Raw genomic sequence first — 27,555 nt, 5'->3', positions numbered from 1 at the left:
AAAATATTTCCCTCTGGGAAGTCTGAGTCTTACAAATAGTAATAAATTGGAGCTGTAGTTAATGCAGTGCTTCAAGTAAGAAAACAATTCATCATTATTGAATATCTACTATATGCCCAGAACTGTACTAATTTCCTGCTAAGATATGACCTGTGATTTTACAGGAGAAAGTGAGGTTCAGAAAGTTTAAGGAACTTTTCATAGGTTACATGGTAAAAGTGGAACGTGGTTTTCAAAATCATTATGTAATTTCAAAGTCTCATCACTAAAACTATCCAGTTTCTAAACTAAGGCAAAAAGTCACCAGAAGAAGCATTAACAAAAGATGATTAGGGACTTCTCTGGTGGTCCAAGGTGGTCCACATGGCCATAAAATGAAAAGAAATAAAAATACAATTTTGGGACTTCCCTGGTAGTCCAGTGGCTAAGACTCCGTGCTTCCAATGCAGGGGGCATGGGTTCGATCCCTGGTCAGGGAACTAGATCCCATATGCTACAACTAAGACCCTGTGTATAGCCAAATATATATTTTTTAAAAGAAGATGATTAAGTAGCTTGCTCAAAAGTCACAAACAGCAGCAGGGGAGTGAATGAAACCTCAGCTTATACAACACTATTACAACCATTCCACTTAGAAATTAGATGGGCCTTTTCCACCATACGCTGTTTGATCTGATTTTCTATTAACAACAGAAGGCTTATTAAAACTCAATCCTTATAAACTAAACCATGTATTAGCAACTGGCAACAACTCTGTAATTACCCATATGATGAAGAACTCTTGGATCCATCATTTTGGCCATTTGTTGATTCAATTTTGCCATCTGTGACTGGCTCACATTCTTAGACATGTCACCACCTAAAAAAATTTTTGTGTCAGTACAGACTGTAATATAATCAGGATATCATAGAAATTGAGTAAATATGAAGAAAAATCCTATAATCTTACTCTAACAAAATTATTTCTATTTATACATATTCCCTTCTAATCTTTGTCCCAATTACATATGTATTTTTAAGAAAGAAAAAGTGAAATTCAATATTAAGGGACATTTAAGGGGCTTTTAAGGACTAAAATTTTTAACACTTTTACTTATACCTGTGAAATGAGCCACTATAAGCAAAACCATATCCAATGGTTATTAATAGTAAGCTGTTACAATTGTTCAGTAGTAATATGGTATAATGCTGAACAAAAAATTTTAAAGATATGGGTTAACTGGGAACGAGAATGGATTACTGATAAATGGTTATGAAAGAAAGAGTCTGAGAGAACCTCAAGATGTATGTATCTAATAAGTTACTATAAATAAAAAGCTTCAGAGAATAGAAAAAAATATAATGAAACTCCATTTATCAGTGAATTTCTACACACTCAGTGAGACTCTACAGCAAAAAGGCAACCATTGAAAGAGATGCACACTGGGGCAGAAGAGAGAAAAGCATCCTTTAGAGAATAACTGCTGTGCTCTTAATACACAGAAAATCAAAGAGATCATTGATGCAACAGCAGTGAATAAGTAGAGCTTGCTTCAGCAAAACTATTTCAAAGAAACATTAACTCTGGTACTTCTCAGGAACATTTGTGAAAATTCAAATCAAAGCTGACCCTGATTCTCTGATCAAAGCTGGCTAATATGAATAAATTAAATGAATTAAGAACTACGAATGAAAGAAGATATGTTTTTTATAAAACATGATAAAAATTTTTTAAAGTTTCATAATAAATCTGTGTAAGATGTGAATTCTATGACCACTGGTGAGTCATTATAAGTTTTTGTCTCTGAGGACTTAAAACTTCAAAACATTATTAAGGCTTTGGTGTGACAAGGATGTGCACCAAATTCACTGCCCACTTCATCTGGTTGTGCCTTTATTGAGTAGTCAAGGCTCAGACTTAAGATCTGACCAACGGATCTGCAGTAGTTCTATCATGAACAGTCAGGGTCATTTGGGAAAGATGTTAAACTGACTTAATGTATTTATAAATCACTATCTGAAATAGTATGTGGTGTTAGGAAATATAACCAATTTTAAACAAGTTTGTCTAACTTTTCTCCCTTGTCACAAAGAAGAAAACAGGATATAGCAGGCAAGAAAAATAAGGAAACTGTCAAAAGACGAAAGGTGATATGTAAATACTCTTCTGTTTTAGAAACCTATTCAGGGATACTATTCATCTTCGGAGCTTGCCTAATCAGGATTTCTTAGATAATAAATTCACTTAATAGTGTTTAAGATAGAGAAAAAAATTTAAAGACAGGGCTAAGACAGTTGACTTTAACTCTTTGGAAAAACAAACTTATCTTTTTACCTTAGATAATACACAGCAAAATACATTCTAAGTGGGATAAAAAGTAAAATCAAAAAGAAAAAGAAAAAAAAAAACAGAACGAGTAGAAGAAAACATAGGTATAAGAGCTTCCCTGGTGGCTCAGACAGTAAAGAATCTGCCTGCAATACAGAAGACATGGGTCTGATTCCTGGGTTGGGAAGATGCTGGAGAAGGGAATGGCTACGCACTCTCTTGCCTGGAGAGCTCCATAGACACAGGAGCCTGGGGGCTACAGTTCATGGGGTTGCAAAGAACCAGACATGACTAAGTGATTACCACTTTCACACTGTGGTACCAACATGGGGAAGGCTTTTACGAGCATAAAAGAAATCACACCAAAAGGTTTGGCTGCATTAAAAGTGAAAACTTCAGTTTTAATTAAAAATATAAAAATGAAAGGCAAATGAAAAACTGGGGGAAATATTTGCAGATATAATCCAAGAATTTTAAAGAGTTATTACAAAGCAATAAGGCAAAAAATAAAACAAATGGGACAAGAAACCTAAAAAAGAGGGGATTCACCAAGAAAATTTAAACTAGCAAATGTACAAAGAGATGTTAAATATGAGTAATCTAAAACACATATTGAAAAACTGACCATTAAACTGGAAAATACTGAATTATTACCAAACTTACTCAGCATCTCCTATGTTTCTGATCAAAACAGAAAAAATCCCTGGCTTCATCGGAGACTGAACAGAAACTGACACAAGAACTGACACTGATATAGAACTGACAGTGATACATCAATCAGCCTAAACATCCAACAAAGATGCACTTGTGCTAAACAAAGATACATACATAACTGGAAAACTACTATCTGTCTAAAGGGTATACTTTGAAGAATACTTGACAATATGGAAAAGAAGTTAAGATCAGAAGAAACCCCTAGTTATATCAAGTGTTATTTGCAGTAAGACCCATGGGATTCACTGGGCAGTGAATGTAATGGGTGTTTTAAACTTTTTTCTTACATTTTCTCATAGTCTCTAAATTTTCCTTAATATATAAATTCACACAAAGTCATTAAGTGTGATTTTTTAAAATATTAGTGTTTATTACCTTGAATCTGAAAACAGATAAACCACAGATCACATTATAAATTCTGGAAGGACTTGAATAAAACATGAAATTCAGCAGTATATTTTCTAATACTGGCAGTTCTTCCTGACTTTAATTTTTAGTTTCTCAACCTCTTTCTTTCCTTTCAGAGTGTCAAATAATGATGTGCTTATTATTCCTCTTACCTTTGAAAAGTCCTTTGATACCTCCCATCTTTTTTACCATCTGTGCAAATTTGGTATACTGGGTCAGAAGTTCTTGGACATCTCTTGTTGACACACCGGATCCTCTTGCTACTCTCTGGATCCTTCCTGGTTGCTTACTGAAAACCTTGGCACCATCAGTACTGTCAAGCTCTGCAGGCAAAGGTCAGTTACGTTCATGTACACACAACTATCATTCACTGTCGAAGCACTTACATCTAAATGTCTCACATACAGAAAAACAAATACAATGGTCAAACCACCAACCAGACTTAACAAATGCTGTTATCATCTGCTGTGTCTGCCTCTGATTTTTAAAAACTAAACATGGAATATATTCAAAAGAGTATTTATAATATTCATAAGCTATAAAAACAATAAAGCAAATACACACATACTCACCTTACAGAAAAATGTCTTTTCTTTGAAAAAACTTTCTGTCCATCCTTTCCATATTTCAAGTCCAAGTGCTCCTCAGAATATATACCAGAGGTATATTTCAAAAAGCAACAAAAGTGCTCACCTTAGCTCTAAATAACTATTATCTTTTAAATCATAAATTTAGGCAAATAAACAAGTAGAAGTAGGTAGGTTCTATCTATAATCAACAGAATAACTTATATTTCCTATATAGTCAAGTAATTACTACTAGTAATTACTTCTTTCTGTAACATAAGGAATGAACGTAACACAAACACCTCCACTGTTTCGGTGACTCTTAGAATCCAAGGTCCATTTCTCATGGCGGTAGTTGCATACAATCTCAGGTACAAAATTTCTATTATGTCTGCATTCTCTCCACAATATCCCCTAATAAGTGATCACCTAACCTTGATCTTAACAACCACAGGAGAGATGACCCACTATCCAAAATAATTCAACCTATGTCATTCTATTATACCTGTAATTATGGAAAATATTTTCCCATATTAATATGAAATACGTTTGTCTGACACTTCTTCCTATTTTGCATAGATGTCTCCTTGCCAGGCACAAAGAATAAGGCTTTCAAATTATTTCAGAGTCATCATGTCTCCTGTGAATTTTCCTCTAGGTGACAAATATCCAACTCTTTTGACTGTTCCTCTTATAATATGGTTTAACACCCCATTTATCATGCTGATTTCCTAAATACATCTTCTAATTTAGCTATGTCCACTAAGCATATTGTCCAGAAATGAACTGAAATCCAGGGCAAGACTGATTACCAATGCAATACAAACAAAGATCAAATTATCTCACAGTAAACTTACAGTCCATTAAAACCTCTAAATCCATTTCATAAATGCAGTTTTAAGCCACATCTCTATGATAAAATATTTTGAAAATGTATATCACATTCTCCTAAGAGCTCAAATGGAGTGAGAGAATGAAAACAAGCTAATAACAGCACATCCTGGTAAGCAGTATGACTAAATTTAACAAAAAGCAGAAGGGACATAACTCAAAGAAGAAAGGAAGTCAAGAAAGGCTCCATGCTGGTGGTTTCTCTTAAACTGTGTAGTCTTGAAGGATGAGTAGGAGATAAGAAAAGAAGGAAAGGAGCAAGGGACATTGTAGGAAGCAGAACATGGATTCCCAGAATAAATGAAAATAGTTTTGTGTAGAAGGAACCAAGCATGGATAAGAGCTGAGAAATTAAGAGGTTATAAAAATAAAGACAAGATTATAACAGAACTTGTGTGCCAGGCTATGGAAGTCGCTCAGCAGTGTCCGACTCTGTGTGACCCCATGACTACAGCCTGCCAGGCTCCTCTGTCCATGGAATTCTCCAGGCAAGAATACTGGAGTGGGTAGCCATCTCCTTCTCCAGGGGAATCTTCTAGACCTAGGTATCGAACTCAGGTCTCCTGCATTGCAGGCAGATTCTTCACCGTCTGAGACACCAGGGAAGCCCTATGCCAGGCTGAGGAGTTCGAAATTAATCATTAAGTCAATAGATTTTGATCCCAGAATTGTTATATTTAGAAATATTATTTTTATGGCAGTGAAGAAGACAGATTAAAAGAGGAGACAGATTAAAAGAGAAAGGGAAATGTCAGGAGGCTACTGTAGCAATCCAGGTAAGAAATGTTATGTGTATGAACTAATGCAGGTAACAAAGAGGAGAGAGAAAATACAAGAAATATTTAGGAAGTATAACTCACTAAGTCTAAGGTGATGTTAAGGTTTCTATATTCTACCTGAAGCGAAAAATACTGATATGAATAGACTGGGATAAGTTAAATATGTATATATACTGTAATACCTAGAGCAACCACTAAGAAAAGTAAAATATACCAAAAAATATACAGATACAATAAAACAGAATAATAAATAATGTTCAAACAATCCATAGGAAAGTAGAAAAAAGAAAACAGAAGAACAAAAATCAGAGTGAACAAACAGAACCAAAGATAAAATGGCAGAACTAAATCCTAATATATAAATATCAGTTAAAAGAGGTTATCAGAATTATTAAAAAAAAAAATTACCATGTTGTTGATACAAAATTCATTTCCAACATAAAACAGGTAGGTTAAAGGTAAAGGGATAGAAAAAGACATACAATGCAAACAACTAATTAAAGAAAGCTGGAGTGGTTGCATTAATAGCAGATGAAGTGGACCAGGACAAAGGAGGGCATTACATACATAATGATAAAGAGTCAAGTCAATTCACCAAGAAGACAAAACAACCCTAAATGTGTATGCACCCAACAAAAGAACTTCAAAATACATGAAGCAAAACTAACACATCTGAAAGGAGAAAAGTCAGGCATCTCAACACCTCTATATCCATAATCAATAAAACCACTAGATAGAAAATCAGCAAGGATGTAAAACTAAGTTGACACCAGTTTCTAGCTTGGATGACTGAGTACATGGATGGAAGTGTCACTCACCAGAGGAGAAAAACTACCTTTTGGAACTTATACTCCTCAAAAAACTCTCAAACATGTAATAGAGATACTTGTCCACCATTTAGTGAGTGTCTAGACAGCAAGTAATCCAGAGTACAGACTCTCAAGCCAGAAGCCCAGCCTCTCCATCCCCTAGCTAGTGACTTGGGCAGATTACTCAACTTCCCTGTATCCTAATCTGTAAAAGCTAGATTGGATTTTGACCCAGAATTGTCCCTTAAGAGTTGTTGTTGGCTGCAGTCCATGGGGTCGCTACGAGTTGGACACGACTGAGCGACTTCACTTTCACTTTCCACTTTCATGCACTGGAGAAGGAAATGGCAACCCACTCCAGTGTTCTTGCCTTGAGAATCCCAGGGATGGGGGAGCCTGGTGGGCTGCCATCTATAGGGTCACACAGAGTTGGACACGACTGAAGTGACTTAGCAGTAGCAGCAATGTATGTAAAGTGCTCATGACAGTTCCTGGGATAGAGTAAATACTCTAGATATGGCTGCAGTTATTAATTCTACACACAAGAATTTTTGCAGTGTTGAAGATAAAGAGATGAGAAAGACACAACCTTATCTGGGTTACTATGAAGGCCAAGAGATCAAGAAAGAGGTAGACACTATAAAAAATAATCAGGTAGTATATATAGAAGTGGTATTATTCAACAAAAGGAACACAATAATAATAAATACTGGCTGAGAACAGAACCTTGTAGCATATATTCCTTTAGGCTGATTGAGGATGAGACCAGTGAAAGAGACTGCAGTTAACAAGAAAAGTAAGGGTAAAAGTGGAAATAAAAAGGTAATAGAAAATAAGAAGAAAACGTCAATGAACATCCAATGTTGCAAAGGTAAAGAAAAAGACTGAAAAGTCTCTACTGGAGTAGACCCAGTAGAAGGTTGTTGTAAATCTTTGTATAATCTATTTCAGAGCAATGGTGGGTACAGAAGTCAGATTTCAGTAGTCTGAGGACACAAACCATTTTTTTAAGAAACTTGACTGAAAAGAGACAGAGTAAAAGTATGAGTGAGAAGTAAAGCCCAGAAAATGTGCAACTGTGAAGCTAATGTTTATATGCTGATGGGTGAAAAAAATAAGTAGGTAAGGAGAGACTGGAGACACAGGAGAGGATTTTACTGATGGAGAAAAGTCCTTGAAAAAGTTTGAAGAATGGCTTGTGGCTGTCACAACCTCATCAGTAAGTTAGCCAAAGACTGAAAAAATTCAACGCCAAACACGTGTATTTCTTTGTAAACAGAGGTCAGATGATAGAGTAGAAGACGTGGCATGCTTGCTGCACTGAATTAGAAAAGGTGCTAAAAACTGGGAAAAAGATAAAGGGGTCATGAGTCTAGAAATACTCGTGGGCTGAGGACCCAGAAGTATAGGAGGGAGGGATAATCTAGGATTACAGAGAGCAGTATACTTGAGAAGACTGAAACCTTAGAGTTTCAGAGCAAAGTTAAGTTGGTCAATATTGCTTAAACTGTCCCTCTCTCACAGATTCCCAATTCCTGTGAGCATATTAGAGGTCTGAGAAGACATGCAATAAATAAACGTACCAGTTTTAAAAAAAAAACAAACCCAGATTATCTGACTACAGGACTCCCCTTTCAAGTTATTTCTATCAACACCCTGAAGAACTGGTGTTCTCATCACAGAACTCATTTGGAGAAGCACTGTACTAGACATTTCTCTCAAAGATGAAGTCAACCCAATAATTGTAACTTTTGAGCAAGAGCTTTCAAGCAACTATAAATCTCCCAAATAACAATCACTCGTTCTAAAATTTTTCCCATCTTGTCCACAAGAACACAGTGAAAGTCTCAACTTGCTGATATTGAGAACACAGTCCTCCAAGTCAAGAAATCTTACCTTGATCATTCATACTATCCATTATTGTCATTAATTTCTTTAGCCTTGCCATAGACTCTTGTTCATTTCCTTTGCTCATGAAATCTGTTCCAAAACCAGGGATCATCCCCTAAAACATATATTTAAACATAAAAATCAGTAATAGCTTAAGATTAATTGTTCACATTTAACTAATGGCTTTAATATTAAATTTTAAAAGTAACTATTTTTACCCAAATATTAAAATAATTAAAGCAAGTGTATCCACTCTTAGAAATTATAACAAAGTTAATAGAGGTTAGAAAAAAACTTTTTAGGATAACTAACCAAGATCTGACTGAAGGGGCCCATTTTCATGATATTTTGAAATTGCTCATACATGTCTCGCAACGTAAACTGACCTGAAATACAATATAAATGATGCAAATACATTAGAGAGTGACATTTCCATTCAATTAAACTAATATTTTCCTTAATCATGGGCTCATCTTGAAGCACACTTATAACATAGCCAATCAATAAATATTCACTGAGAAGTTACATAAGATTACAGGATGAATGCCATGGAGACATCCTATCCTATAGAAGCTCATATTTTATCTGATAAAATGGATAAATACACACAGGAAATGTGAAAACAAAGGAAACAATCTATACATACTAGGATAACTGAAATTAAAGTATCTGACACCACCAAAAGTTAGAGGATATAGAACAAGCAGAACTCTCATATATTGCTGATGAGAATGTAAAAATGACAAAACTGTTTTAGATTATTTGGAGCTTCTTAAACAGCTAAACTGTCAATAAACTGGAAAATAGGTCAACTCTGGATGAAATACTACTCAGCTATAAAAGAACAGGGTACAGATAAGTAAAACCACTTGGATAAATATCAAAACTATTATGCTGAGTCAGGGAAACCAGGTGGGGAAAAAACTTATATATATATACTCTAGGATTCCTATATGAAGTTTTACTGGGAAGGGGAATAAGCAAACTTCCTAGAGTAATGGAAATGTTCTGTTTCCCAACGAACATCTGTCAAAATTAATGGAATGATATCCTTAGAATCTGAGCATTTCATTATTATGCAAATTAACTTGTTAGAGAAAGACTATTTTCAATTTTTGTGCTACGATATAAAAAAGAACGTACTTGGTTTTAGGCATTCTGACTTTGAAGGAGCAGTAAAATACATCAAAAGAAATGTTCTAGGCAGCTAGAAATATAGAATTAAACAGTGGTAGAGCAGGTTAAGGCTGAAATAGATATTTGGCCATTATACAGAAATGACAATGGAAATTAAGACAATATAGGAAGTCCACTGTCCAGTCATGGAACCCAAGTGTAGAGTTTGAAAATGTAAAAGGCGGATAACACTATTAAATTTGGGGAGCCAAGAGAAAAGAGAAAGTTCACTACATTTGGAAGTAAGGAGGCCCCTGAAGCAAGGGCACACACCTAAAGAGAGACCTAGGCGTTCGAAAGCAGGCTGTCTGGGAATATATTAGAAACCAATCTTCAACTTCAAGCAGCGAAGACAGACATCAAAATAATTATGATGAATAATACAATAATTACAGGGTCCAGTGGAAACACGTAGCAGGGGTTCCAAGTCTAGGGATAAGGCAGAATGTTCCTGAAGCATATTTAAGTAGAGACTTGGAAGTATGAGTGAGCCAGTTTGGCTGGGGGTAAAGGAGGACAGAAATAGGAAGAAGAGAGGATAACTACCTGACAGGCAGAGGGCCAGCAAGGTAAAAAAGACTGTAGTGTACATTTGAGAAACTGACAGAAATTCAGCATGACTGGCCCATGGAATGCTAAGAACAACGGTGTCAAAACATGACTCAGAAGATGTGGATTAGATGGTGGAATCATTCAAAAACACTACAAGGGCAACGGGAAGACACTGAAAGATTTTAAGAAAAGTAGTAGTAATAGGATCAAATCTGCATTTCTGAAAGATCATTTTGGCTGGAGTTTAAAAAAACAGGACCAAAAAAAAAAAAAAAAAAGAAAAAAAAAAAAAAAAAAAAAAAAAAAAAAACAGGACCAAGGGAAATAATCCAAAAAGCTGTAAAACCTGTTAAAAAGCCTTAGAATAAACAATCTAGAGAAGAGATTAATTTAAATAGCTGCTGGGAACTAGGGGATGGAATGGAGATAATTAAGAGGTAGAATCACTAGAACTAATAATTATTGGGAAAAGGATTGGGCAGAGTGAGGAAGACATGAGTGGATGATAACACCCAAGTTTCTGACTTTGGAAATAAGACAAATGATGTTAACTTTCATAGATGGCAACACTGGGGTGGGAGGTTGAAATGGGAAGATAAGGACAAATTGAAATCAGTGTCTAAGGAACATCAAAGCACGGTCTGGCAAACATACAGATATGAGTCTGAAGCTCAGGGAAAGATGATGACCTAGAAATGATCACTAGAAAACACCACCATCTAGGATGGAAAGACATAGGTACCTGACAAGATGAGTGAGAAGGAGCAGAGGTAGGATAGTATGTGGTCATGGAAATTAATAAGAGTCATGTCATTTTGAGAAAAACAGAAATGATCAATAATAATATATGTTAAATGTTCCTGATGTGCTAGACATTTTATATATATATCAGCTCATCGTCACAACTCTATGAAGAAGATACTTAGTATTATCTACTTTTTACACAGAAGGAAACTGAGGTTATTTTTAAAAGTTCTATGTTGGGTTAAAAAACTTAAGCTCTTAAACATACTTTCATAGGAGTTGTCTTCAATGTGAAGAAAATGTGTATTTAATCTCTTTAAAATTTATGTTTTATTATATAAATATAAAACTTATAAGTAAACAAACAAATCAGAAGAGAGTATTTCAGCTTACTTTTAACCTGTTTTACTCCAAGGAACCCAATGAAAGCTTCAATACTAATCTTAAGGCAATTTGATTATAAGAAAGAAAATAAAACACTCAATTCTACAGCTGCTTAGATGACTGAGATTTACACCGATCTGCATATAAATCACCTAAAAAATAAACACTGGAAGAACTGACTTTAACGGACTTATCACTTCAAAAAATTATAGTAGCTCTATCAAAAGAAAACAAGGGAAGTCATCTGAGATCAAATGCTTTTTGTTACTCATATACCATGTTTCAACTTCTCTATAAGTGCTTCATTGTCATCCAGCTTCAGCTCGTTGACTTTATCTATCAATCCTTCAATGTCACCCATACCTATAAGAGCCAAAACAGTAAAATTAATAACTTATACTTGTTATATTGCTACATTACGCAAAATGCATGCACATATAGTAATAAACCTGTGAGATAGGCAGCTCAGGTATTTCTACAACACTTTACAGGTGTGAAATTGAAGCTAGAGAGGTTACGTAACAAAGCAGTGACTGCAGTCCAGGGTTTAATTCCAAATTCTATGCTCTCAAACATGAAAGTTCTGCTGCCATTATCACTTCTGTTACTACAACCACATACTTCCGTACTGTGCTCTAAAACTTCCCCAAGAACTTTCTATCCAACAGCTCATTATTACCACTCTAAACATGGGAAGCAGGTTACCATCATCCCTATTTTGTAGGTGAAGAAGATAAATCATAGAAGGAAATTATTTTCCTAAACTAGTCAGTGAGAGGGCAGAATTAAAATTCTAATCTGTCCTAAAAAGCCACACTATTTCTTGGAGATTTGTCTATATCCCCACCACTGTACACACCAAGAAGTTTGCTGATGAAAGGTTGTGTTTTGAAAGGTTCAAAGTCATCTATGTGTTCCCCTGTACCAATGAAAATAATCGGACTTTTTGTGGCAGCAACTCTGCAAAGAAAAAGAAAACACAAAATAACCTCAAAAAGGAAAACAAATTTCTAGATGTCAAAGCTTATTAGACAAAGGTACATAGCTCAAGCTTCTTTTCACTAGCTAAAACAGAACTATAGATATATCAGAGGGACTCGAAAATTCTGTTTCTATTTACACTTTCTTCATAGACTATATTAGGTCCACTATTGGAATAGATTTTTAATGATTAATAAAGTCATAAACATACACACACACACACATAGCATGTAAGTCCAAGGCACAGGACAACAGTGTTAATGATACTTACGCACTAAGAGCACCACCTCCTTTTGCATGGCCATCAAGTTTTGTCACTATTACTGAGGCTACATCTACTTTATCTTTAAAAGCCTTAGCCTGGGCTTCACAAGCCTGTCCAATGGAGGCATCCATCACATAAACAATGTTATCTGGTTGCTAGAAAATTTAAATAGAAAAGATACGTATTTTAACTGACCTTAGGTAAATTTCATCAATAGAAGCTATAAAAAGTATTTACTATAATTATTCAATCAATAAACATTTACTGTAGAAGTAGTATGTATTAGGCACCATTTAGGTCCTCAGATAGAGATGAATAAGAAAATCCTTGTCTTTATGGGTCCTACATTGAAGTCATTGGAGACAGATTTAAAAATAGGCAAATAAACATTTCATCTAGTCAAGGCTATGGTTTTTCCAGTAGTCATGTATGGATGTGAAAGGTGGACTATAAAGAAAGTTGAAAAGAATTGATGCTTTTGAACTGTGGTGTTGGAGAACACTCTTCAGAGTCCCTTGGACTGCAAGGAGATCCAACCAATCCATCCTAAAGGAAATCAATCCTGAATATTCATTGGAAGGACTGATGCTGAAGCTGAAACGCCAATACTTTGGCCACCTGATACAAAGAGCTGACTCATTAGAAAAGACCCTGATGCTGGGAAAGATTGAAAGCAGGAGAAGGGGACGATAGAGGATGAGATGGATGGATGACATCACCGACTCAATGGACATGAGTTTGAGTAAACTCTGGGAGTTGGTGATGGACAGGGAGGCCTGGTGTGGTGCAGTCCATGGGGTCGCAAAGAGTTGGACGTGACTGAGCGACTGAACTAAACTGAACTGAAACATTTTGAATGTACAACAATTAAAATGGGATGGAGAAAATCAGTTACGAGGTGTGGAAGGCTTCTTTCTTAGGGTGGTCAGAGAAGGCCTGTCTGGAGGTAAAATTTGAGCTGAGATCTGAATAAAGAGGAAAAAGTTAAGCAACAATCTCGAGCAATCACACTCCAGGCAAATGGAACAGCAAATGTAAATGAGAAGAAGAAAAAGCAGAAGAGTGTGGGCTGAAACCAAAATGGATAAAAACAGAGGTAAGGCTATTTCCCTTAGATCTGCTCCACTAAGTCAAAATAATGGCATGGCTAAAACCCAACTTATTAGCACTAACCATTAACCAAAGAATTACTGCCAGCACCTCAATGGCAAATATGGGCTCATAATATGTGCTACAGATTACCTATAAACCATTTCTTATCCCCAAGTTATCTCCATCATGATTTTAAAGAGACACTGAATGATGATTAATACTTTTAAATGCTTCATATCTTTCAAAATTCACCTAAAGCAAATGTTTCTAATTTAAAGAATTTACAGAAAGGAAATGCAATAGTTACTAACGGTTATTCTCAATTTGTTAGTTTTTCTTATACATACTAATAAGATGATTAAGCAATGAAATTTCCAATACTCATGAAAATTTCATATTAATGTAGAGAAGATTAAGTCCTTATCATATAGATAAAGGAGCCCAAAATAGAAATAAATTACTTGGAATCTTACAGGCAAAAAATAATTTATATGGTTCACAAACTCAGTTAAATTTTAACTGAAGTCCTTATAATGTTGTTAAATTAAAGCTACTTACTATAGCATTAGCAACTTGAAGCATTTCTTCAAACAAAGAGTCTTCTTGTTTATGACGGCCACTTGTATCAACAATAATAATTTCAAAGTTTTCATTTTTGAATTTTTCCACTCCTTCAGAGGCAATGATAACAGGATCCATTTCTGTATAGCTATTTAACATGGAAATAATGATTTAACAACCACAACAGCAAAACGTTCAAATACTAGTAATTTGGAAATTGCTAGTATATCTTTATTCTGAAAAAGTCATATTGATCACAATTTCAATTAAGTATAAAATCCAGTAAGTATTAAATATGACAAGCCACTTAAAGAGCAGCATGAAGCAATATCCAGTCTCCAAATTATGAAATCCTGTATGATCCTGCTTTATATCTTTTCTGAATGAGTTGCGTATCCCTCAATTTTTAAAATTTTCTTTAATAACTGAACTTGTATTATATAGTGTTTCATATATGCTTTTCCACTGAACAGTCTTTTGAAAGCATTTTTAAATGAAGTATAGTTGATGTACACTATACATTACAGCTATACAATACAGTGAGTTACAATTTTTTTTTTCAGCTGAAATTGTTGCAAATGGCAAATTTTCATTCCTTTTTATCTGAGTAGTACTGTATTGTATGTAGGGTGTGTGTGTGTGTGTGTGTGTGTGTCTCAATCTTCTTCATTTATCTGTTAATGGACACTTAAGTTGCTTCCATATCTTGGCAATTATAAATAATGCTACTATGAAGACTGGAGTGAATGTTGCTTTTCAAATTAGTGTGTCTTTTTTCCTTCCTAAATATATACCCAGGAATGGAACTGTTGGGTTATATGGTAGTTCTATTTTCAGTTTTTCGAGAAACTGCCATACTGTTTTCCACAGCTGTGGTACCAATTCACATTCCCACAGTGTACAAGGATTCCTTTTTCTCCACATCCTCGTGATCATTTGTCATTTGTGTTCTTTTTGATGACAGTCATCCTTCTGTAGCACTTTCTAAAACCGTTAAATATTCCTGTAACACGTGACTTTTAAGTTATATAGCGTTCCATCAGATGGCTATGCTATCATTTATTAAATAAATGCCCTACTGTTGGCCATTTAAGGTTTTCTAACTTCCTGGTATTAAAAATATAGCCAATATAAATAGTATATAATGTTGTTTCTTCTAAACTATGATACACTCCCCTACAAGCTGAATTTGGATCAAATGGTTTGATCATTGAGGCTTTTGGTTTTTAAAAGGAAAATGTCCTTCACAAAACTTTAATTTCATTGCTATTTTATTATATTTTCATAATCCTCGAAACTCTACTCAACTTGAAAATCAAAAAATAAGATTTCATTTTAGTTTGCATTCTTTTGATTAGTGGCAACTTTTAACACAGATCAACGTTGTCAAATGAAAGGATATATAATGTTAAAAAAAAGTTTTTCCCCTAAATTAACAACAAAAATCAAGTAGAAATACACAGAGTAAGAATATATATGAAACTTAAAAGAGGAAAATTAATATACTTAAGGGCGAAATTTTTAACAAAAAAGACCTAGCAAGTTTCTACATGGAACTATACAAATAAGTAAAGATTTCAGTTCTCCCCTAAATTAATTGGCTTCAATATAGTTTTAATCATAATCTTACGGAGATTTTTCTTTCTTGAACTTGATTAAAGAAACCAACACAACATTATAAAGCAATTTTCCTCCAAGTAAAAAGAAAACTAAAATTTACTCAGGAAAATAAGCAGGTGAAAGAGGCAAGAAATGTTGAAAAAGAAGAAATTAGCATTACCAGCTATTTTAAAATATGATAAAGATACAATTAAAATAAAACATAAATATATAAAGAAATAGGATCAAAGATGTTCATAAGGAGATTACTTACATATATGCATACAATGGAATACAGTGATTTCATAAAAAGATTTCTCTTTAACAGCATATTGTCCAGAATTATTAAGATCCCATTATTATCATATGTATTTTAATGAAATATAACATACATATGAAAAAGCTGCACAAATTGTTAAACTCAGTAAATTTTCACAAAGCAAACACACCCAGACCAAGGAAAACAAAATAATTAGTATTTTACTCTCTCCCAAGAATAATCACTATCTTGTCATAAGATCCCATTTTTAATCAAGTCTATAGTAGTATGTTTACATAAAATGCACTATTTTAAGTATTCATTTTAATAAGCTTTGACAAATTTATATAACCCATATAACTACTACTAAAGCAATCAAGGTTCAAAGCATGAAAAGATTCTATTTCAATTTAAAATTATCTACCTCTTGTATATTTGTTTATATATAGCACATCTGAAAAAAGCACAGATGGACTTGCTAAAAGCTGGTCATCGGGAAGTGAAACTGTTAGCACTTTCACTTCTTTAAAATTTTTTATTAAAATAGTGTTTTTTTTTTTTTTAAAGACAGAAAAAAAAAACATATCTATTGTCCCCCCAATAAATGCTAACATGTAAATTTAACATTAGAGATCATTTCAAATCCTTCCTTCCCCAGCCCTATCCACTTCATCTCTCCCAGAGGAAACGATGATCACTAATATTTTACTCTATACACATAAGCAAAGGAGAGATTATTTAATAAACAGTACTGAAAAACTGGTTAAAAATTAAGGCTCTGGTTTTGGCTGATAGTTCAAGTAAGTAGCCTAAGCTACTTGCTCAGTCGTGTCTGACTCTTTGCAACCCATGGACTGTAGCCAACCAAGCTCCTCTCTCTGTCTATGGTATTCTCCAGACAAGAATACTGGAGCGGGTTGCTATTTCCTTTTCCAGGGTATCTTTCCAACCCGAGGATTGAACCCAGGTCTCCTGCACTGCAGGTAGATTCTCTACCATCTGAGCCGCCTATCAGCTCATACCCATCACTGTGCAAATTTGAACTCTAAACATGTATTATCCTTTAATTTTTAAATCTATGTTAGAAAAAGTTCTTAACCTAAAAATTAAATTCCTAACATTATTCTTTAATCTATTTGCTAGAAATTATCATAAAAAAATAACTAAGAGAGAATTCCCTGGTGGTTCAGTGGTTAGGACTCTGTGCTTTCACTCCCAAGGGCCTGGGTTCAATCTCTGATTGGGGAACTAAGATCCTGCAATCAGCGTGTTGCCGCCAAAAAAAAACTAATAAAAGAATTTAAAGAGCATACCATAGCCAAAGTTCACTAGTTTTTTTGGCCAAAAAGTAGCAAATAATGATTTATAAAATGATATCATTCATTTAATTACTTCAAATTTTAGCTTAATAATCTTATATTAATATATTAGTAACATTAAGAAAAATGTTATTCTCTCAAATAAGTCTTTCTAAATTTAATCTTGACTCAATTCTTTTAATCAGTCATTTTAACATAAATAAATCACCTAACTGAACAGCAATGTAGCAAATGAAGGTTAGCAATGATCAGACTCTGAGATAAACATAGATTATAAAGCATTTTAGGATGATCAAACACAAACTTTTAAAAAATGGTGTACCAAAGAAACAGACAATGTAGAATTCACCAGGGTATGCTGAATCGAGAAAAGGTTCAGACATGTCTTAGAAGAAACAACTATAATAGAAGCAGGAAGCTGGAAAGCATGCAAGGCAGGGTAAGTATAGGAAGAATTATAAGCTAAACAGTATCTGCTCTGATTGATCAGGCTGGATCAGAAAAATCATGTTACAATAATAAAAGGTAACATTGTAATAATTATACCCCTACCTTATTCCAAAAATGATTCAAGCTTATAGGTACATATTAAAATGTGGCCAGATAGCATAAAGTAAAAAGTCAGATAGATAAGGTAAGACATACGAATGTAAGAATAAAAACCGGAACCCACCTTCCATAGAATGGAATTCTTGCTTTGGTTGCATTCTGTTTTAGTTGGTCAAAAGCCCCTATGAAACAAAAAAGTTAATGAGTCCTTAAACTTGAAAATAAAAATTTCAGGAAATAATTTTCAAATTTCAGCACAATACCTGCTCTGAATGTGTCTGCACATATCAAACAGGTCTTCCAACCTTTCCTCTGATAATAATATGCTAACTGGGAAAGGAAGATTTTAAAAATCAATAAAAACTAATTATTACACATGTAAAATAAAACAGCTCATATTCTCCTAAAAAGTAATATTATTGCATTCTGAATACTGAAGATTTCCTGAAGAGTTTAAACTCTAAGTGCCAAACAGTCACATTCAAAGGATACGAAATGACGAAGCCACAAATGACTATGGTAAAAAATGTTATTAACGTTAATTAAAAACAAACAATAACATAACCCTCTAAGAAATAATCCTGGTTTTTTTTTTCTTTCTAAACTATACATAGTTGAGGCTTCTGAAGCAAAATCTGATAACAAAGTTGAGGCACCCAATTATGAAGGAAAGGGTGGTAGAATGAATTTAAAATTAGCAAAATGATATGTAAAATGAAGATCCATACATATTATACTGGGTTAGACATTGTGAAAAGGGAATCCTGAGCCATAGGATATAAGGTAAACTTTCCCCCTTTACCTCTCCAAAAATCATATCCTCATCTCCTTAAAGAATAGGAACAGTTTTCTTGGTAAAAGCACTTGATTTACACAAACAGCTTCTCCACGACTTTGTTTTTTTTTTAAGTATAATTTACCTTTGAACATGTAGTTGTTTTACCACTCCCTTGCAATCCAACAAACATGATCACATTCTGTTTTCCTTTAGTGGGTGTCCATGCTTTAACTCCAGGGTCTACAAGCTACATACCAAAAACAAAGATAAAATCAGGTTAGCACATGGTTACATTCAAAACCTCTCTCCCCACAACTTTCAAACTGTAAAAATGATTTACAGACATTTCAGTGTAAGAGGCAACCATAATCCTCCCATTCTAACACAACTCTATTTCCCTCTCTTATATATACACATAGTGAAATTTAAGAGTTTAAAACAGTGCATTGTGAAGTTATAAGCAAGCCTATACTCCCAAACCGATTCAGAGGTTAAGGATCTCAAAACATTTTTTAGAAAAAGTTGAAAGGGTATGAATGTGAAACCAAGTTTGAGCAAGGGAGCAATCTACAACAGCACTGTAGAAACATAATGTATGTGCAGGCCACATAAGACCTTTTACATTTCTAGTAGTGACATTTCAGAAAGTAAAAACAAGTGATATTAATGTTAATCCTTTAACTCAATGTATCTAGAATATTATAATTTTAACATGTAATCTATATTTAAAAATTAATGAGCTAGTTTATATTTCCTTTTCCCATGCTGGGTCTTTTTTTTTTTCCCTAAATAAATGTGCCATGCTAGGTCTTAAAACCTGGCATGGATCTCTTATCCATCTACTCCATATCAGATCTCAGCAGACTAGCCACATTACAAGTCTCAATAACCACATGTGGCTAGTGGCTACAATACTGCAATGGCACCCACCTTCCTGTTCAATTTCACCAGTGTTTATACATGAGCAAAATTACAAACTACATGTGAAAGGCTTTCCAAGTGAGTCAAACGTTAAACTGTCCAATGCCATTGGATGTACTCCTCTTTAAAGTTATTAGATTTAAAGTAAAAAATAATCACCAATTTTATAATGACAATCAGTGGAAGATAAAGGTACGTATACAGACAGTCCCCAAACTAACAAGCAGGAGGCATTTTTAACGTTCATTTAAAAAAATAATACATTTCCAAGTCATCATTTGGAACTTGAAACCTCTCTCTATATATAATCAAACAGTAATAGTAGTTAATATCCTAGACCAGAGGACATAGACCATATTTACAACTATGTGTAAATAAAGTCTTAACACACACATGCCCACTCATTTACTGCTTTTGTGCTAAACACCAGACCTGAGTCGTTGCAACAAAGACCATATGACCCACAAAGCTGGAACTATTTGTTCTTAAGAGAAACTTGCTGAGCCCATGCTAGATGATACCATAAAAGTTACATAATCCATATTATATCTGATTTCAAGGAAAGCCATGTGGTAGAAAAGGGAGGAAAAGAAAATACATTTTGTTATCTTCTTTTCAGGCATAGAGCTACCCATAAGCAAACTTCTGAAATAAACAACTATCTTAGACATAAATCCACTGCCCTTCCTCTTAGACCCTTTCAGAACACTAATGCTGCCCTATATTCTCCTCCATCCTCTATATCCCATGGCAGAATCACTCAGCTCTCTATGAACCTACTATTTGGAACATGTATTTTACTGAATAATGTTTTTATTATATCTTCTCTTCCTCCTGCATCCCAGAACTGCAGTACTGAATTTTCATACCACATTAAAATCAGTTATCCTATCTTGGACTTTGAATCGATCTTATACTGGTGCATGCTTCTGTAACATTATACACTAGTCATTTAGAAAATACTGGTTTACTGAGTTAGGCAGATCTCCCATTGTTGACACATGTCACTACACAACATCGAAAATTTTATTTATTAATATCTATACTGATCTCACCAGACGAGTTAAGAATCAGGACATTGTCAAACTCATGGCGGGGGTGGGGGGATTCAAGCTTCCAGTTTTCACTTGAAAGCTAAAATTTTATCATTGGGTACACTACTGTTAGTTGTTTGCCTTAAAGTGACAGGACAACTTTATTTACTTCAGAGAAAATGTCTGCCAAAGGTTCGAGGCCAAATAAGCACAGATTAACTGTCTGTTGCTTTCCTCAAGACAACCATCAAATTTGGTACACAGCAATATAGCTTTCTGCGTACTTTCCATTTCATCACACAAAATCTTACAAACACATATACATTTAAGGGTCAAGATTTAATACCACTAATAATTTCCATCAAGGACACATTTGAAAAAAAAAACTTATTTTTATTTCATTGCAAGTGTCTGGGAGTAAAGGGTACAATGACTACCAGTATAGTTTAGTATCACTGCCTTGTTCATGCTAGGGAGTTTTACCCAATGGTTTTATCTGCCATTGCTTTTGCACTGATATTTGCAGAGCAAATATCAACAAAGTAAAGAGGGCAAAAAAAGGCAAATGATGTCTTAGTGTTATGAAAACAGTTTTGACCTTGCTTTGTACACCACTACCCTAGACCATGAGCTTCTGAGTGTAAGGCCCAGTCTTCTTCATCTCTTGTTATCAGCAGTATGTGGATACAGCCTGGAATAAAGTAGGCACTCAGTAAAGGCATCTTAACAAAGCACTTGATGTTCCAGAATTGCCTCAAAATGCCAACCCCTAAAAATAAAAATGTTCACTCACTCTGTGCTGACCTCAGGTGTAAGATGAAGAGCAAACTGGAAATACTGGGAGGAGGAGTCCACACAAGTATGGAGATCAGGCCTGGGTCTACCACTAACTGTCTCACTTTTCTCAACCGCAAACTGAAAAGACAGACTGGCTAAATTTCCTGACCTCTTTCAGGTTCTGAATTTCTTTTCCAATTGATTAGTCTACAGGACTAAAGTGAAGTGTCACAACCATCTGAGATACTAGATTTTCTTAAAGTACCAATCAGTTCTGTTGAACTAAAGGAGTAAATGAAACTATTCACACAATATAGGGAAAAAATACCTGGAGACCACTAACAGGTACCTGTTGCTCCTTAAAAAAAACTTTTTTTAGTTCCTTTCTTTTCTGCCCCTACCATTCGACTCAAACATATTTTCTAATGCTCTAAGACTCTCATCATAATTTTCACATCAGCAGCAGCAATATCAGTTCTAATAAGGACAAGGCAATAGAGTATAACTTGTAAAATAAAATTTCACTGATTCAAAATTGCTTAAAATCTAGGCAAGTGTAGGATATTCAATCTTTTAGACACAATAAAAGTGTAGAAAAGAACTCTTTCCAAGAGTGATTTTCTGTACAAAAGTAGGACCTTCAATAGGCAAAACTTGATATTAAAGAGAATAAACTCAGAGAGGCTCTTCCATCAATTAATATATAGTGAAGCTGTACTTTCTATAACTTGCTTTAGCATTTTTTTGTAGGAGTAAAATACCAGCCTTCACATCTGTACCCAGAATTTTAGTCTACAATTAAAAAAAGTCTACAATTTTGTATTCAGAAAAGTTAATTATCTATTAATATTTTTAATACAGATAAATATTCCATTAAACATTAAAAAGCATTCTGAAATACATTCCTGTTTGCCATGCTAATACAGTGAGCGTATAGAAAATCAAAGCACAAGCTAGATATACTTTTACCTTCACAAGTTCTTTAAATACAGCATGCTGAATCATTTTTCTTTTGTTAAGACCAGATGCCATCTCTTCCAGATCAATAGCAGACCTTCATAATGATGGTTTTTGAGGATAAAAAGGGGAAAAAGTCAGTTAAGACACTTAAAAAAATTACCTTTTGCCCCAAAGAATGTAAGAATATCCAATCATTTATATTAACATTTTTCTAATTAACATGCATATAATTACTACAGAGTCATAAGTTCATACCATGAAGAATTTACCATGAAATATTAGATATATGACTTTGGTTAGTTTTTCAAGGCTTATTTTTTTAAAGTCCAAATACTAATTTGTCCAAATATTAATACTTCACATTATTGTAAAGTATTATTAAATATTAATACTTCACATTATTGTGAAGTATTAATTTTATTTTTCTTGCAGCATACAAAATTTATACATGTTTATACCAAGCAGCAAATAGGATTACTTCTTGTGGTTCTAAATGCTTAAATGTTAGTAGTCCTGTACTTAACACCCAATACAAGACAATACAAGAAGGAGGGGGGATGGTCTGAGCATGAGGAGGGCTAGGACTGAAACAGCTAACCGAAGTGCCGGTTATTCTACGTGCTCCGCCCCAGCCAGTGCCTCTCCCAGTTAACACAATAACTAAGACCACACACACTACTCCTTTATCGAATATGGACAGAGAAACCAAAAGGGGATAAAAAAGAATACAATTCTCCAATAGTGAAAGAGGCTGATTAATGCCATCTTTAGTCTGAAGAGGATTAAAATGGTACCACTTTTCTTTAAGGACTCTGAATTGCTAACAGGCTTTTCTGTTAAAATACTATACAGTATATGATTGAATCCGTTCAGATAAAGGAGTAGTAGAATGGAAAGAACTTCATAATTAAATGAAAGCCACATGTAGTTTATTCTTTGAACCATTATTATGGAAACGCATTATAAAAGAAGTCTTTCAACATATGAGTTCTATTCGTTTCCAGTGCTATATAGCAGAAACGTTTCATAATGCAGCAGACTTTTCTAGTTAGCTCCTCATCCCAGTAAACTAAATTTAGTTTTGCCTGTTTTTTACCTTTAGCTTAATTAACTTACTTTACATTTTCTCTTAGTTGCTTCACTAGTTTAATATTAACATCCGCTTCCAATAATGCTGTGCATACTTCTTTTAGCATAGCATTTAACACCTGCAAATAAATAAATAAAACTTTAGAAAAATTCATTTCAACCATATAAAAACAATGACCAGTCATCAACCATACAACCATGACTAATTAAAAACCATAGTATACCATTAGAGAGGGAAAAGGTTTTCAGTTAGCCTTTGAGAGAGATTTTATTAAATATCTAGTCATTTTGTCAAAATAAGACATTCCAGGGAATTCCCTGGTGGTCCAGTGATTAGGACTCTGAATTTCCACTGCAGGGAGCATGGGCTAGATCCAAGATAGGGGAACTAAGATCTCACAATTTGCAAAGCACCACTTTAAAAAAAAAAAAAAAGACATTCCATTTCATTTTATTCAACCAGGTATTAAACACAATTTTATCCCTATATTAAAGTAATAATAGTAAAGACAATATACAAGTCAAAGAAAGTTACTATACAATACATGTTGCCACTGAAGTTTTCTATGCCACTGAATTCCTGTTGCTAATATGCAGCAACATCTTCTCAACTGGACTAACATGGAGGAAAATATGACAAAAGAAAATGACCCAGTCTGACCTACTACCCTTTACTATTTCCACTCAGAGCAGAGGAACAAAGGTGAAAAGAAAACCATCCTCCATTAGTAACTCACTATCATCACATATTTGTTGAGTTGCAAGGCATTGTAGTTAAAAGATCACAAACTATAAAAAAGTCTTTAAAAAAGATGAGCCTTAGCTGCTCATGGAAATAGCTGTTTACACATTAGAATGCAATACACTCCACGAGGGTAGGGATTTTAGTCTATTTTGTTCACTGCTATATCCCCGATGGCAGCAAAAAAGTTTGCAAAAATGTGGGCCCTCAAACACTTCCTGAATGAATTCTCATCTTCAACTTCTGTCATATGTCATATAGCAGCTTATCAGATTTCTCTATCTCTCACTAAAGGGATTTGATAAAAATGGAACTGATCTTTCATTAGAGGGATTTCTCCTTGTTAATTCCCTAGTAGCACAGTATCAAGAATAGAGAAGCTACCATTAAGCAACAGCTGTTATTACTTCCCACCAACTTCATTTCCTTGGTTTCTTTTCTTTTTCTACTATAAATACAAACAGCATAACGGTTATAAACAGGGAAAACTATTTGAAAAGCTGTCATTTTATTTATTCTGAATTCCAAAGACTAGTGTTTTAAATTATGATTTATTACTTAATATTAATTATTATAAAAAGCTGTGTATGTGGAATTAGGAACAAGATTTTAATACTGGTTCTTCCAATAAATAAATATGTGAAACTGACTTCCTACTGCTGTTAAAAGAGAGGCTTGACTAGCTGAGCTCAAAGATGGTCCCCAAATTATTTCATTCCACTAGCTTATTAAAGTATTGATATCAAATTTTATATTAGAATTTTCTTTAAACCTCCAAGTTAGAAGATACTTTTAATCTATTATGTCATTTAATCTTTAAAATCATCCTGAAAGGTAAATGCTATTTTCTCATTTTAAACATTAAGAAATTCTGAATTTGACTTGCTCAAATTTCTATGACTTGTTTAACAGGACACTAAACAAGGTCTTCTAAAACCAAAATCAGTACTTTACCACTGGAACCACAAAATGTAAAATATACTTGTGGACTATAATCATCTTCTTTCAGTTGACAAACCTTTAATATACAATGAGGGGGGATGGGAGCAAGAAATACCTTATACTTAAAACCAGGAGGAAAAGTATTTCAGATATCATATTAAGGAGTCAGCTCACAAAACCTCCAAAAAACTAAGAGAGGATTTCAGAGAAAATGAATCAAAGTAGCCAAAATGGAAATATTAGCCTTATATAAGAATGTCAAATAAAAGTCAAGGAAAAAAGATCAGATATATGCATGTCTAATCAAGAAGGAAGAAGGAGGATACTAAAGTTATAGGCCTGTATTAAGAGGAAGCAAAAGCATATTTCCAGACCTAAGCCATTTTTGAAATATAAAACGAAAAAAAAAAAAAAAGAAATATAAAACGTTATGTCATTATTACATATAAGTTAAGGTGGGGTTTTTTTGGTAATTCATTATAGAAAGTTGAAATTAACATAGTCAATTTCTCATAAAACACATTACTATACCCATTTATGGGTTTTATCTAGAAGTAACTATATATCTGCAATGCTAGTGATGATGTGCAATCACATGTATTTTTACATACCTCTTCATTGATAATGGTGGCATTGCTCAATGAGCGCAATGCTGATGTTATTTTTCTTCCAAGGTCTGCTAATACCATCTTGAAAGCTTTAAGATGTAATCACAAGAAAATCTAGGAAGGAAAAAAACTAAATAAAAACATCTGAAAACAATATCAGTTCCCATAAATGAAAACTTCTAAAGAAGAGTAAGTTCAAATTAAAGTACTTGAGTGTTTAAAATACAGTAACTTCAAATTCTACAGCCTCAACCTGCATCTTCGATACTGTCAGGTCCAAAAGCTAAAGGTACCACTTGGTTACAATGCCTTATATTTGAATACTTAGCTGGAATATTCTTTATGAATCAGTAAATTTTACATAATGCTTTATATTTGAATACTTAACTGGAATATTCTTTATGAATCAGTAAATTTTATATATCAGACAATACAATTTGAAGAAATGACATTTCAAATTAAACCTGTTCTCATTTTGGACATACTTGTCAATATGAATAACTGACTACTGTGCTATGTACATTCTTTTTTTTTATGTACATTCTTAAATGAAAAAAAAAAAGGTGAAAAAGAAAAAGGTGAAATCTCCACCCAGGAAATATCTTCTAATTAAAGGACACATTCTGATTCATGCTCTAAGCAAAAATAAAGCTTTAAAATTAGTAAATCACTTAACTTTTCATAGATACTACATTATCTCGTTCATTTTCTTAACAACTAAGGAAAGAGGTATATATTAATAAGTTGTTCTTGATTCTCCAACTCTAAAACAAGATAACCTTCAAGGCACCTTCTAGCCCTTAAAATGATACGATTTCATAAAATACGGAGATGTACCTATTACATGTAAATCAGGATGGACAAAGTTATGGATGGTAAGCAGGTAAACATGACTTGCAGTTCCTGCCCTCAAGTTGTTTACTAGCTAGCAAGACAAGGCACATCAGTGAGCAGCAAAATAAAGTAAATCTAAAAATTCCTCTGCCTGACTGCCTAGGCTTCTTCTGCCTTCAGAATCAAATTGAAACATCAGCTTTTTCTGGGTCTCAAGCTTGCCAGGCTGCAGACTGGAAATATGCCATCTGCTTAGCTATCTTGGATCTCCAGCTAGCCAACTCACCCTGGGGATGTCAGGACTCATCGCCTCCATGATGGCATGAGCCAATTCCATATAATATATATAAAAAGTTTCATGTATGTGTATGTGCGTGCACATGCATGCACATGTATACACACATCCTATCAGTTCTGTTCTGTGGAGAACCTTGACTAATACCAGTTAAGTAGTAGTTCAAAGCTAGAAATAAATGCTTATGGTCAAAAAAAACACCTTATGGTCAACTGCCAATAATTATAAAAATTATACATATATGTAAAAATAAGCTCAGGTAGACAGAACAGGCTTTACTGAGAAGGCTGTCATGAATTTGATCCTGATACAGGGAAGAAGTTAGATAGGTGGAGAAGAGGACAAAGGGAAGTTTGAAGGAGGTGAAATGGTACAAGCAGAAATGGAGACATGGAAAAGCCTGGGACATATTTGTACTTTATGTATGCATGTACTCAAAAATTATTGAGTACTATTTGGAAGATAGTAAAAAAAACATTCCAGTCAGGACAGAAGGCTATACAGTTAGAAGGAAATACAGGGTGTAAAGGGCTCTGAAAACCAGGCATCAATTGTCCAACATAAGCAATACTGGCAGAAGAGTTCATTGTTCAAAGCAGCTGTTTTGGTAACTATTCCAAGCTAACTGGTCTAATTTAGTAAACCAAGATTATCTAGACTAGATCCCATCTACAGACTAAACAGCTGACTCATTCAACATAGAGAAAGTGGAAAGATGAGGGAAGTCAA

The 27,555-nt window shown here is 34.1% G+C and overlaps 1 protein-coding gene across 2 annotated transcripts in view; it reads right to left on the bottom strand.

The window, feature by feature from the left end:
* The window catches only part of SRP54 (signal recognition particle 54kDa), a 36,349-nt gene that overhangs the window by 807 nt on the left and 7,987 nt on the right, over positions 1–27,555 (bottom strand). For both annotated transcript variants that reach the window (XM_010835288.1, XM_010835289.1), the window contains exons 2-15: positions 25,701–25,811; positions 23,433–23,524; positions 22,326–22,410; positions 18,767–18,871; positions 18,110–18,176; positions 17,971–18,028; positions 14,118–14,268; positions 12,474–12,622; positions 12,081–12,181; positions 11,498–11,584; positions 8,678–8,751; positions 8,372–8,480; positions 3,583–3,753; positions 764–859 (exon numbers count right to left, since the gene is read on the bottom strand). In XM_010835288.1, the coding sequence (XP_010833590.1) occupies positions 764–859; positions 3,583–3,753; positions 8,372–8,480; positions 8,678–8,751; positions 11,498–11,584; positions 12,081–12,181; positions 12,474–12,622; positions 14,118–14,268; positions 17,971–18,028; positions 18,110–18,176; positions 18,767–18,871; positions 22,326–22,410; positions 23,433–23,524; positions 25,701–25,778 (1,423 nt within the window). In that variant the 5' untranslated portion in view covers positions 25,779–25,811. The remainder of the gene's footprint in view (positions 1–763; positions 860–3,582; positions 3,754–8,371; positions 8,481–8,677; positions 8,752–11,497; positions 11,585–12,080; positions 12,182–12,473; positions 12,623–14,117; positions 14,269–17,970; positions 18,029–18,109; positions 18,177–18,766; positions 18,872–22,325; positions 22,411–23,432; positions 23,525–25,700; positions 25,812–27,555) is intronic.

The sequence above is a fragment of the Bison bison genome, unplaced genomic scaffold, assembly GCF_000754665.1.
Source record: "Bison bison bison isolate TAMUID 2011002044 unplaced genomic scaffold, Bison_UMD1.0 scf7180017864041, whole genome shotgun sequence".
Classification (NCBI taxonomy): domain Eukaryota; kingdom Metazoa; phylum Chordata; class Mammalia; order Artiodactyla; family Bovidae; genus Bison; species Bison bison.
This window is presented reverse-complemented; position numbering and strand designations above follow the sequence as displayed.